The 14,795-nt window shown below is 32.1% G+C and overlaps 1 protein-coding gene and 1 long non-coding RNA gene across 2 annotated transcripts in view; one reads left to right on the top strand and one right to left on the bottom strand.

The window, feature by feature from the left end:
- Positions 1-2,436, top strand: part of LOC106108803 — a 4,380-nt gene extending 1,944 nt beyond the window's left edge. Inside the window, exon 3 of the long non-coding RNA XR_001225964.1 lies at positions 452-2,436. This is a non-coding gene — a long non-coding RNA (uncharacterized LOC106108803). The remainder of the gene's footprint in view (positions 1-451) is intronic.
- A 1,932-nt stretch (positions 2,437-4,368) lies between these two features.
- Positions 4,369-14,508, bottom strand: LOC106108980. The gene is made up of 6 exons (XM_013290355.1): positions 14,354-14,508; positions 8,754-8,911; positions 8,193-8,409; positions 7,621-7,748; positions 6,577-6,757; positions 4,369-5,689 (listed from the first exon to the last, which is right to left on the bottom strand). The coding sequence occupies exons 1-6, from the start codon at positions 14,400-14,402 to the stop codon at positions 5,637-5,639; spliced, it is 786 nt and encodes a 261-aa protein (XP_013145809.1). The 5' UTR covers positions 14,403-14,508; the 3' UTR covers positions 4,369-5,636.
- Positions 14,509-14,795: the final 287 nt, after the last annotated feature.

Below are 14,795 nucleotides of genomic sequence, written 5' to 3'. Positions count from 1 at the left end.
TTCGTCCGCGTGAAATAAAAAATAAAAAAATATAGTTTATGTTACTCACTGATAACTTAGCTTTTTATTGGTGAAGGAATTTTTTAAAATCGACCCAGTAATTTTTATGCGAATCGAATACATACAAAAATACAAATCTTTCCTCTTTATAATATTATATAGTACAGATGTAAGAGAGCCTATAAGAGATTGCTGTTAGCAATAAAGGCCGCCCTTGCGCAAATCTTGTAGTAGCTTAGTTTTAGTATACTTCGAAAGTTTAGATGGATGGATGGATGTTTCTTAGAGCTTGTAGCCTAAACCTCTCAATGGATTTCGATGAAATTTGACATAGACGTAGAGGATAGTCTGGAAGAACACATAGGCGACTGACTTCTGTTTTTTTCTGACGGAGTCGCGGGCGAAATCTAGTAAATAAATAAATAAAATAAATAAAAACGTGTTTTTCCAGCCGGATCCCATGATAAACGAGACATCGGATGGAGTGACAGAGAGGGCCAAAGGACTCCGCGCGTGGCTCCAAACGGCGCCCTGAAACATGCCCGACTGATTCTCTTATAATCTAGTCTATTTCCAAATGTATATTTAAGTTAATATTCTATAGATTTATTTGTGTTATTCATACAGATGCCAAAAATAACCGAATTACTCTAACAATAGAAAATAAAATTACGTTAGTTGTTGAACATGCTTATTCGTTGAAAGTTTTAAATTATTTCAATGTATATTTTTTGTGTCATACAAATTGCAATATTCCAGATGCAAAACAGTTTCTTGTAAAAACAATATATGGTATTATGTTAAGATATATTCTGTTTGGTTATAAAGTTCCGACTTGAAGGACCATCTGTTTAATATCTCCGTATATTTCAATAAAATTTGATCTTAAAATATTTTATAATTAATTTCATGTAAAAGTTACGATAATTTCCATAAATTTGTTTATATGTTTAAATAATTGAAATATTGAACACAATAAAAATTACTTTAACGTTATATGGTGCTTTTAAATAATCTGATTTTATATTTACTTAATTTTTTATTGATAGAATTTCATATATTTGTTCTAATTGAACTGTTTGGTGTATAAATATGAAATTATGGTAGTTATTGTTTTAATAGACTTCTCTATATTTTACGTGTAGAATTAATAAAGACTGCTCTTGAATTATGAGTCATATCTAGTTTGCATTTTCAATATGTTAAAATAGCGTTTTAATATTTTTTAACAGTAGGCTCTAATATATAAAAAATACGGTAAAAGATATCTAATAAAACATTCCATTAAAGCTTTATTTAATCGATATTAACATATCCAATTATTTTTATGTTTTTAATACTGGTATGTGAAAATGGTTGTTTAAAATCGATGTTATCTGTATAAATCGATATTAGTTCGATTTAAATGTAAAATAATCGATTATCCTAGTGTCTTTATCCGCACAAGTTATTATAAGTATGTTAAGAAGTTTTTTTTTTCATTAAATTACATTTTATAATGTAATCTATTGAGAGTTTTAAATATGTCTATGATAATATAGTTTCTTAGTTGAAGACTGTATGGCTTATTTAACCAAGTAACAACTACTAACTGAACAGTCCTACTGTTCAATTAAAATTGAAGGTTAAGCCATTTTTTATTGTCTAGTCACGTTAATAGTACATACTTGAATAGTGCTTTTAGTGATTCTAGTTATACTTATATACTTATTATAACTTAGTCAAATTCAAGTTAATTAGTAACGTGTTTCTGAATCAGTACCTTATTTACACTTATGTATGTTTATGTAAAGTTTTGTAAAAACATTTCAAGTGTAATTTAAGCAATAGCATTTGTATTCAATTATGTAACTTAACAATTTAAGTATAAATATGTATTTTAGATCTCTTCAGTGATGTATTTCTAATTAAAACGTGATATCCTTATATATTAATATATATTTAATTAATATTTCATGTAATGTATTTTGTCCTAGTATAGTGCGACAAACTTTACTGGCCGAGTGGCGCTAGATAATTTAATAGACCGTATAGGACGTAAATTATAAAGAAACCTGATTTTTTAACCTTATTATTTAAAAGGTCCTTAGACAAGGTCATAAATGTTAAGTGGATTTTAAAAAAATACTTTTTTTTCTTCCTGTCAAAGCCTAGTATCGAGGTTAGTTGTTTGAAAATAAAAAAAAATAAAAGCACAAAATGACGGTAAGAAGATATAAGAATTAAGGCCCATTTACACGATGTATGTTTCTTGGCCATTGCCAGTAATAAGTGTAGCAATAATTGTCTTGTATAGTTAACTTTTACTGTATGTAATGGGCAAAAAACTTGCATCATGTAAATGGGTCTTCAAAGACAATACAATAATGTTTTTAATAACAGAGGGCGACTGTGGATTAATTTAGTTATTTTTGACCGACTTTCCAAAAGAAGGAGGTACTCAAGTCTGTATGTTTTTGTATGTGTGTTACGGCATAACTCCGCCGCTAGGAGACCGATTTTGATAATTCTTTTTTTATCCGAAAGGTATTGCTTGCAGGTGGGTCCCATTTTTTTACATCGGGTCAAATAAGTTTGTCGCCCTACGTCATTTGTCATAAATCTAAAAGTCTTGAATAGTTCGCAAATTAAAAACTAGGTACTTCCAATGTATGTGGAAAGTTGTAGATAAGTAAGCTCAAGTATTAACTTATAAGGTTCTCAAACTATTTAAATGAAACTTGCCGTATTTTAAGTGAAATTTAATTAAAAATCAACAGTTTAATTGGAGTTTTTAAACATAACAGACATCCTTTGTGATAGTCACAATTCTTAAATGTTAGAAATTAAATCCAAGCTTTTTTTTATAATCTAAGGTGGCAAACAAGCAAGCGGCAACCTGAATCCACCGAAATGGAAAGCGACCGCTGCCCATAAACATCCGCAATTGCAGATGCGTTGCCTACCCTTCATTAACAGAGGAGGAGACCCACATAAAGATGATATTTCCACTTCCTACGCGTCTCCTCCACCGTCTGAATCCATCGAAATGGAAAGCAACCGCTGTCCATAAACATCTGCAATTGTAGATGCTTTGCCTTAATTGACGGAGGAGGAGACGCTCATAAGGAGGGCATTTCCCCTTCCTACGCGTCTCCTCCACCGTCAAATCCGCTTTTCCTTCCCAACCTTTCCTCTTAAGAAAGGGGTGGAAAGGGAAAGGGACTAAAATTAGGCCTCCGGCTTTTCATTATGTTGATAAATCTTGTTTAAAATCCATCCAAATTAAAATGACGTAATTTTCAAATTTAACATTACATGTAGAATTTAATCGTTTACAAATAACATGCGTGCTTTTTTACTTTAAATATAACGCACAATTTTTTTTCGTCAAAAAATTAAATGTTAATTAAATTTAAAAAAATGCAGTAAAAGAGACTGATTGTATCAGCTGGTTGAAATTGGGTCCGCCTACTGTTTAAAAGTATGCACAAACTTACAATCCTCGTATATTACACTAGCTGTAGCTCGCGACTTCGTCCGTGTAAAATTTAACTAAATTATAGTCTGTTACTGATAACATAGCTTTTTAGTGGCGAAAAATTTTAAATCGGCCCAGTAGTTTTTGAGTTATTTCAATACATACAAATATTTCCTCTTTATGTTAGTGTAGATTTGTGCATTCTTTTACAAGTCTAGTGAATAGTAAGGAAAAAAGAAAGGAAAAGAGATAAATTGAGAAAGGCACTGTGATAGTTAACATTAGTTAATTGGTGTGGATAACGAACCATTATTATCGTCCTTGTATTAAATCATTGAATTTTATCGTAATAAATTAAACAAAATGGAATTTTTAACATTTTAAAATTGCAAAAATCTTGAGTTATATGGCTACATACTTTATGATTTAAAAATAGTACAAATCATTCATGACCGCTGAAGAAACACGTATATAACGCCGTCCTTGTCATTCTCTTTGAAAAAAACAGAAAGCAATGTTTTTTGTACATGTGTGGGCGGTTACATCGGTTACATCTGTCTAGTCGCAATTCCTAATGTATTTTAGTTGTAAACACTACGTATTATCCAATATGTCATGTTATTTTATTTTTAAGATAAAACGTTTAAAAAAAATTACCTCATACGTCCAAAATAATTTTATTATTTACATTCATATTCATCCTATTATTAAATAAATGCTTTAATATTTTTAAATCTCGCACTTATGGTAACTAACTTCTATGAAACAATTATTCATAGATTTTTGTCAATGTTAACTATTAGCTAAATTTATTGATAATTTTGAATTTTCAATTCCATAAAAATATAGTAAATATTGATTCATTAGTAAAGAAAAATAATCTCCATGAAAATAGTAAGATAATAAAATTTAAAATATCAAAATTTACATTGCTGCGATAAGAATTTCTTTAATAATCTGCAATTTAAAAGATTTTCTAAATATGTTGGCAACACAGCATTTCTTTTGGCAGCAAAATGTCATTTCCGAACATTAAAAAGCGTTTACAAAGGCTGAGTTGCCATTGAAAAGTACATTTATAATATCAAAACTACATAAAGCAATATTCAATACTGCAATAGTTAATATTCATAATCACTAAAGAGTAAATATAACATAATTTGATTCCTAACGAAATTAGGAAAATGCAGTGTTGCCAACATTCAAGGGAATAACTCTTAAGCTGCGGTTACACTGGACCTTGTGTATCGCAAATTCCAATAAAACTGTAATGTGTAACATAAGTTATTTATATAAGAAATAGCTAATTAATATTCTAAAATAGTTTATCAATCGCTAAACGAATTTGGCCATCCATTTCTTATACTTCCATACATATTTATAGTCTGCTAGTGTCATTAAAAGCTTTTACGATCTAGTTCTACATTTAAATTGTATTATACTATTTGAGTCTTGTTCTGTTTACCTAACCAGTTAGGTAACAAGAAATATTTTTCCGTTTTCGTAACCGGATGCGTATACTTTTCTATTTTCCGGGACATCTATTACTATTATTATTACTAAGTAAAGTATTACTTTTCCAAAATTCCAAATATTAGCTGTGTGGTTTCCGCTAGAGTGAAATCGGCCCTGTGGTTTCACAGTAGTATCAGCGGTTTGGTATCCGCACACTTGCATTTTTGCGTGCCGAAGGCCCAACTTTGATCGTTTGTCGCCTTATGGTATAAAAAAATAAAAAATTAGAAATTTTGGAATTGGCAAGATGAATTCCGGGACTTAAAACATAAAAATCGAGAACAAACGTAAAATATCTAGGTCGATATTGAATAGATATATTTGCTCTTGAAATCGATAGATGATTGTTTTTACATGGGATTGAAGGCATGAAACTAGTAAAGTTTACCCACCCTAGCAAAAACTTGACTGGTTACGAAAACGGAAAAATATTCTTGTTACCTACCTGGTTAGGTAAATTTAGTTAAGTAAACGGAACAAGCCCAATTTGACGAATAAAGTTACATCTCTTACGAGACACATGTAACTTTCTTCGTCGCTTACTGTTTACGGGTATATAATGTGTAACCGCAGCATTATGTATAACTCTGAAATTATAATACATATACATCAAATGTCTTGTTTCATTTAAGTATCTTTTCCTATATTCAATCTTCAAACGTCACCGAAGAAGAGCAATAATTGTAAACAGCAATATCATTGTTTTGGCTGGATCTGAAAAAAAATAACGATGGTAAAAGACGTTCCGTTTAACAACAATTTAAAAAAGCATATTCATTGTTATAAGTCATTAAGAACTCTAGCATTTTTTATTGCTAGACAAGATTTAATAAACCTAATATTTTTAACCGAGGAAAATAATTTATAATCCCATATTTTCCCCAAGTAGCAAGTAATTAAAAAATAATAACATTGTCGAATATCTTGACAATTCTAATAATCTTGTAGGTAAAATTAAGTTATCAAATTGAAAACCTTACAGTAAATTCTGCGAAGTTAGTATTTAATTACGCGACAAATTACTACAAATCTCAGGCTTGTCTCGTCAACGATTTTCTGGTAATTTAGCGTCGAGTACGAAAATGCGGGGACAAAGTGTACGAGAGAAAATAAGGCGAAAACGTTAGCGACAGTATTTAAGATGAATTAAAGCTTAGATGATAATTACGCAAAACATGCTTTATTAAGTTACGAAAATACCTCTAACAACGAATGAAAATATTTCATTATCTAAATTAAATTCTATAAAAAAACTAAGATATCGAATCGAAATCTTAAAATAAAGTAGGTTTTCGTGTCTAATAAAACTATAGAATACCCTATTTTGCGTAATTATTTACATCTAATACTTTATTAAATCGATCATTTATTCAAATACGGACAAAAGCGTCAAATAAACCGCATGCATTCGAAGAATATGAACACGTAAAAATCAACAAAAACTAACTTTATTTATAGATTATTTTGTTATTATAGTTACTACGTGGTAAAGTTGTGGATGGATCTACTCAAAACTACTGTATCATTTTTATTGTGCTGTTGTTCTTTAACCCCAATAAATAAAAAAAAACTTTACTGTGCCCTTAAGTGTGAAGACATACCTAATAGATTAGCAGAACTAAATGCAGCCGGCGATCCTTTGAGCAGCTCTTCTTGTGTCACTACTTCAGGACTACATGTAATGGTCGTCGATGGATCCACCCGAGTATACGCGAAGAACGACCACACATGCCATAACTTCGTTGTCCTATTCCAGAACCTTCCAGTAAAGTCAGCTTGGACCTGTCAACACAAGAGCATGAAGCGTTACTGTGAATTTTCACGCCTCAAACACCCACACAAAATCTAGTCGACTTAGTATTTTAAAGGGGTTATGAGATAGACGATGATTTTGTCGGTGTTAAAAATAACGAGGGAAGAATTAGTTTTCACATTGTTAAATTAGCCCAATTAAATAACCCACAAAAGCCAAATGTAACAGTTACACAAAATTCAAATTATGTTTATCAATTTTATAGTTGAAAGTGTTATTGAACTTTTGTCCCAAATTGTTCAGTCCTGATAAAATCGAAGTCATTAGCTGTAGTAGAAAGTGTACCCGTTTCAAAACTATTAGTTTTTCAAATAATTTTTATACTAAAAACACAACAATTCGTATAAACACATTTGATGTTATCTTTACAAATAAATCAAAAATCCAACATGACAATCGTATATAATTCGGAATATATTCTTTATCAAATGTCCCACGTCACATGCCATACTAATATAAGCTTTGATAAATGGTTTGCGAGAAAATAAATTAGGGAGCAGAAAGTAAAAGGCAACCCTAACGCCTCTCGTAAACGCTACGTTTAATTTAAAACGCTTTATCTGATCCTTTACATCCGACAAATTCGTACCGGCGTATGCTAAAAGTATTTGTTATCTGAATTTTAATCATTCTGAGTCTACGTACAAATTAAGACCAAACATTGGTGGATAGAATATAATATTTCAGCAGACAAAATGCCTATGAAGACTTATCTTTTGTCATGTAACGACACTCTTGTAGAATATCTTATTATTAATTAAGTATTAGGGATGCTAAATCTAAAAGAAAAAGTAAATTACAGATGGCGTTTAACATAATTTGCAACGCTAACCTTGTCATTACCGACTGTCCACTGCAAGGTCGGCGCTGGAAGCCCAGTAGATGTGCAGTTCATCATAACACGTCCAGGAGAAACTTCATCGTACTTCTTATATTCCAATTTAGCATTGCTCGGAGGCACTGTAAAATAATACACAGATATGTTAAGAAATAAAAAAAATGTAATTTAATTATTTTATACTTCTCATGACTTAAGATATGTGTAAGTCAAAAGTAAGATAATGATAGTATTATTCTCAGTAAAGGTAACTATTGAGATATAATTATTCACACAAAACAGGAAATATACAAATGTCCAGTATGAAACGCAGCTTATTAAAAAAAATTGCAAGAATATATAGAAAATGGTAGGCAAGATATATATCAAGCGCCAACAGCCTAATGGTTTGGGGTACGGACTACCGATCTTGAGGCCGACGTTTCGAATCCCGCCATTCGACTATTGTAAACCATAACCTAGAACAAGCCTAGAGCTTAGTTGGAATGGTTAAAGGAAATATTAGTAAATTAACAAAAATATACTAACATTTTCATCAAAAAAATATGTGTTTAAACATTCCTCACCTATGGTTTTAACTACATAGTCCATTCTCTCAATCATGAATGTAGGCCGCTCTCCGGATACTTCACACGTGTACGTGAAATCGTTCGTGGGCGGCTGGTAAGGCTCGATAGTGAGAACACATCGTCCTTTGCGTCCCTTTGTCGCGGTTAACGTACAATCGACGCTCATCACGTTCTCTGGTGTTCTAAATGCTTCCACTCTAGATGCACCGTGTATCTGTTTAAAATAAAGGAAACATGGGCGATTTCTCAGCTAGGTTTAACCATTCGTTAGTGTTTTCGGTTCGATAAAATAAGGTTTACTCCCTTAAAACATAGTCAATCTAACACTATTGAATCACTAGGTAAGTATAAAACTTCAGAAACCCGGCATTTATCGGGTATTATCGGCTTAATCAAAACTAGAATTATTAAAGTACCGTGGTTATAAAAAAGCATTTTTAACATAATATTTTCATTAACCAGTTTACGGAATTGCAAATTATATTGCTAGGACCTCCAAGAGCTTTACAAAAGTGAAGGATAGGACAGCATATGTTTCCAGTTACAAATAAAATTCACCTCAGGTCTGTAGATCATGAACTGCTGTCCATTATTCTGCAATCGCACCGACTGTAGTGTATCATTGGGCGGTGTCTCCCACATACAAGTCACTTCCCAACCGAAGTCTGGCTTCCAAGCGCTAGTTATATTCAAATGAATTCCTTCTGTTGCTACTTCTGAAAAGATAACACTACGGTTTTCTAAACACACTAGCTGTTCCCGTGCGGCTTCATCCGCACGAATTTATAAAAATAAAATATTTTATTTGTGCATTTGTCAAATCATCAATTGCTAATGTCAAAATGACATGACATGATGACAAACCATGGCAATTTTACTTTCTTGATGTTGGCAGCTTGTAGCTTATGGTCCCTTTCCCACACTAGGGGTTTTATCCAATTTATTTACCCTCTAAGTTTAATAACGTGAAAAGAAATAGCCTTAAGCGTGACGTAAGTATAGGGCTTTTTATTAAAAAAAGAATTATTCAAAAATATGCTGTGATTGCTGACATCTTACGCCATCAAGTAGTGTGTGTTTACGTTTCATTATATTAGTATAGATTTCTTCTTTAGTTATAAGGGTATGTGTACACCGGTAGAGGAGAAAGAGATGGATTACCTAAAGGTGACATGATCAAGAAGGGAGTGACTTGGATGATAGAAGATTGGTGCGCTGAAATTACGTGATTAGGATAAGGACGGAGAGTGCAGAATTCTTGCAGAAAATATAGATTTTATTAACCTACATTTATTTGCATCTGATTTACTTTAATACGGGTTAGTTAAAATGTGCTAAAATAAACAACTAGCAGCTAATATTACAACGTTTTCTGTCGCTACAGTTAATTCATGTTAAATTATATAAGCATTTGCTTGTTTAATATGTAGCTGAATGGTGTTGCTTTTCCACATAGTTTAGTGTTATTCCTATTTAATTAATGTGACAACACACCCACGTTAAGGTTCGTTTCCACTGCAGTCGACCGTGCGTGACCCATGCTTATAAACTGTTGTTCATACCTTCGCATTTACATAATTAATTGTTTAATCCACTCGTGACCACGCGAACCAATTTACTAACTTAAATAAAGTCATAAAGTAGTGTAAACAACGACTGCATTGCGACTACATTAAATGAAAGAATAACATACGTAGGACCTTTTTGTACGCAAAAAAGATATTCCTTGTCATTTTAGTGAACTGCACCAACTTTAACGACAGCGGAACCAATAATAAACTACTTTTTATGTACTATCTTTTGCCAGCGACTCCGTCTTCGTATTCCGTTCCAAGTTATCCTCTACATTTAACAGTTTAGGCTATAAATTATGATAATCATCCATCCATCCAAACTTTCGCATTCTTAAGATGTGGGATATACAACTTTCACAAAAAATACTCAGAAAACTCGTGCAAAAATACAAATTAGATAAAAAAGAAACACGTAAAGTTACAATAATAATCTAAATTTGTTTTAATAAATAATATTTGGCTATTTATATCTAATTGAGATCACCTTAATGAAAACAACTTATTGAAACGTGGCCCGAAATAACTCAATGATTTGGAGGACTATTAATAGCAAACGCCTACTAACAAAGCCAAAACTTACTACAAATTTCGTAGTACTTAGGTATACGTAATTCAAACTTACAAATTAAAATCAAAACTTTATTAATTTGATATCAATAACTTGAAAATTACCGAAAGTTAAAAATATAATATTTAAAATGTCTGGATTTGAAATTTTAAACATTCGAGATATTGCCCGCGATTTCATCCGCGTGGTATTAGAAAACATAAGAACTATATAAATAACAAAAAGCTACGTATCCCTCGGGAACCGGACATTTCTCGGGGATGAACCTCATCCCATGTGTACTCCAGACATTGTTTTAGCCAAATTTCAAAAGGATACGTTGAACCGTTGCAGAATGATCGAGTAAACATTAAAAAACTAAATTAATGAATCCCACAGGAACCGTAACTATTTCCCGGAATAAAAAGTACCCTATGTGTTCTTCCAGACTATGCTCTAAACCTGTGCCAAATTTCATAGAGATCTGTTTAGCCGTTTAGGCTACAAATGCTAACAAACATCCATCCATCTAAACTTTCGCATTTATAATATTAGTAAGATAAATCATGATTCACACTTAATAAATTGTATTTTCTTAATTAAGAATATTACCAAATATTTGAAAGGGACATGTACTTTCATATCTCGTTTAATTTCACTGTAACTTAACGACTCCATTTTGATCACTCTAATAAGTCTATTCGAGCCCCATCTCAACACAATTGTTTGAGTACGCAATAAATCGTAAACACGAGCGAGTCATACGTTTATTACCGTGATGATAATAAAACACTTTCATTAGGCTTGTTTAGTATGCAAATCAATTCTAAAATAACGATATCTGTTTTCAAGCTTTAGTATTCGAGTTATACAGGTTGCTTAAAAAATACTGAAGGCTTTAAAAAACTATATAAAGGCTTGTCCCACCACTGGCTGTTAGAGGGTCAGATAGTTTAAAAATGACGCCATTTTCATTGGTTACAAAATCAGATATTTCCATCATATATTTTACTTGGATTGTTATCAGACATTTTACAATTTAGTCGGACATGCTCTAGTAGTTTTAAAAATCACCAATAGTTTAAATCTTATTTAGCAAACATTTGAACAAAATACACTCAGGTTTTTGAATCTGATAAATGTGCGGAATATGTTCTAATGAATTTAATCCGTAACATTAGCGTTGGAAATAAAGTAGTCACGCTACACTCATATCGCTTGATGCTCAAGACTCAAGAGGACAGTTAATATGCTCAATTGGACGGTCGTGCGCGCCTTAATACTTTAATGTAGCATATTTAGGACGTCGCCTTGTGATAGCAGAGATCATGAGGGGCGGAAGAAATATGACTGTACAATTGCTGTGTTGACAGCTAATTTATTTTAAAACATATTCACGCGAGTGATAGATGAGCTGGCCATTAGTAATACAGCCAATAGTACAATGTTAGTGTAGAAGTGACAGCGTTAAAATAAGAGATCCAGATAAAGTAATCTGTTAAAATATACGTACAAACTGGATGATGGTTCCTAGTGATTTTAGAACTTCGTTTTGTGCTATTTTTATCTATTACATAAAGCTTCCACTACCTAAATGCCAAAAGATATGTTGCTGTTTCAGTTTTTTAAATACCAATAAAAGGGATGCGAATACTTTAAATCTTCATTACCCATTTACTCTTTGATTTTGAGACCAGTCTCAAAGAGTAAACGGTATACATTTATACTCTTGTCGTTATAATTAAGAGAATAAAGAGCAATTACCGATGTGCAACTGACATGGTAATACGATCCCGCATGCAGGATGGCAATGAACCTTCCTCTACTAGTATAAATTAAGATGAAATGCAATTGATTAGAAGCAATCATTTGAATTAATATTTTTATCATGCACAAAGAGATACAGTCAAGTAATATTCAACTTCTTTGAACATTACTGTATATATTTCCGGCTTTCAGTACTTACATATAGTTAGGTGTTATAATATCTAAGTTTATTTAAGTTCTTATCATGTTTTATTGTATTTCCAGCGTAGTATTTAAAAGCATAGTAGTGTTAGCTCTACGAACATAAAAAAATTATACATTTTACATACACTTCAGGTGAACACAAACACATGAAAATGCATATTTAATTAAGCAATATTGTTTAATTTACAAATTGTGTCCGGAAGTCCCTAATGTCCGTGATGAGATTGTCCTCTTCCTATTTAGGTATTCCAAGTATGTTACTATATGAACGAAACGTTCCTATTTCAACGTAAGGAATACCTAGATCCGTATATCGTTTTTCATAATAGTATTTATTTAAATTGTAAATTCGTTTCAAAATTTCTACTTGATTTTCTTATGAAATTAGGCATATTTTTTATACATTATAGGGTGGCAAACGAGCGAGCAACCACCTGAATTCGCCAACACGGTAAAGTGACCGCTGCCCATAGACATTCGCAATAGCGAATTCGTTGCCTACACTTAATCGACGGAGGAGGAAACGCACACGAAGAGGATGTTTTCCCTTCCTATGCGTCTCCTCCGGCGTCAAGTCCACGTTCCCTTCCTATTCCTTTCTTACGAGAAAAAGGGCGGGAAAGAAAAGGGATTAAAGTTGGGCCTCCGGCACCACACTTATTAGACAAAACGCGGAAATGCTCCCACTTCACGCCCCGTGCGAAGATGAAGAAGCGAGCTCTACCACTGTCAAAATTACAACCTGTAATTCGCGAGTAAATTATCCCAATAAACTATTTGTGTTTCAAAATCTTGTAGTAATATGATAAAAGACGAATTAGAAGTCTAATGAATTTAAATTTACAAAACAAAATTTATCAATCTATGTACCGTAAATAACAAAAAAAAAACATTTTCTGCTCTTAATAGGTCGTCAAGGATCAAAAGATTCGTTTATTTTATTAAAGCAATTCAACGTTTTAATGTCCTCTTCAAAACAATAAGCAAAGTTATGGCGTCCCTTATATAAGTACCGTTTGCACCATTAACTAATTGCTACCAATTGGTTATGATTAACAACATCTGCAAGTCTATTTTGCTGTGAGAAACGCAAGACTGGAGGGTAACTAAGTCTTTAATATCCGGAGAATGGTTCTGTATACATGATACAAAAAATTGTAGGTTAAGGGAGAATCTAATCTCCTATTTTTAGAAAAAAAATTCATTGTATTTCTAAGATGTTTATATTTATTACCCTATAAACATATATTGCGTTGAAATTGAAATTGAAATTTATTAAAAAATAACAGATTAACAATTAACAATAAAAGTTATAACCAATTAAAAGATAAATAGAAATAGTGGATAAAATGTGATTGATCTAATGATGCCCACACTAGGCAATGCCTGTATCGTGGGCATCGAAAGCAGCAGGAAAAATATTTTTATACAATAATAATTAAAAACCTACGCTTACGGCGTTTCGGTATTATTATGAATTTATGAAAGAAAACTAAATATGCAAGATGATGTATGATATATGAATGTTTATTAGAACGGAGAACGTGCAAATCTCGCTGTAGATTTAAATTCGATTAAAATAATATAATAAAATATTAATAAACCTATGTAACGTCATCATAGACTTATTAAAAACAGACATGTCCGTTTAAATTTAAAAACTTTTGCAAAATAAATCCATAGACAATAGTCAGCCAGTGAAATGTAAACATAATTTCTAATTTTCAATGAAAAAATTCGACTATAGATTTCTACTAACAAACTATACAAGAATATATCGCTATCCCATGACATGACAAAATTTTTACACATGTATTTCGACAATCAAAACTCGCGGTCATAATTTGACTTATTTCCATTTCTAATATCTTAGTGTGCAATAAGTAAAACCAGGGCTCAGATAGTTGTATTACAGAAGTTATTCAACAAAGTTTTAAGTATTAAAAAAGTCAAATATTCAATATTCAAACCTTTAATAATTGCACGCCAATTGCCCAAAAACAAAGCCCAACAATTTAATTACATGTTAAAACGATTTCCATTCAGACTAAAACAAAAGAATTTACCTAAAAACAGCGCCAACAAGCCTAAAGCCACTATACATTTCAATGCCATCACTGAACAATAACGTCACAGTCTGTAATCAAACTGAATGAAAAGCACAACATTCAATACAGCACAGACAACGTCCTACTTGCACTATAGCTGCTGTTATACTGATAGTCTGTACGCCTAAAGCGAATTGCTCTCATAACGGCGTCCGCGCAGTTGATAACTGAACTAAGTTTACATCTTCCAATGTTGATAGGTTAGTTCCTATTAGACAGTTTTTCATATTCTTTTAATTAATTTTGTAAGAAATCATTAATTCACATATGGTCCAGTCACAGTACCGATTATTTTGGGACCCTTCGAGGCTCGTTAACACGTTCACTGCATAACAGGTCGATATCGGCCTGACGTGGTACTTAATCTGGTACGGACGAAGAAAACTATGTCCCTCTCGCT

Source organism: Papilio polytes, unplaced genomic scaffold (genome assembly GCF_000836215.1).
Source record: "Papilio polytes unplaced genomic scaffold, Ppol_1.0 DF821400.1, whole genome shotgun sequence".
Classification (NCBI taxonomy): domain Eukaryota; kingdom Metazoa; phylum Arthropoda; class Insecta; order Lepidoptera; family Papilionidae; genus Papilio; species Papilio polytes.
The sequence above is the reverse complement of the archived record's forward strand: the minus strand, read 5'-3'. Positions and strand labels throughout refer to the sequence as shown.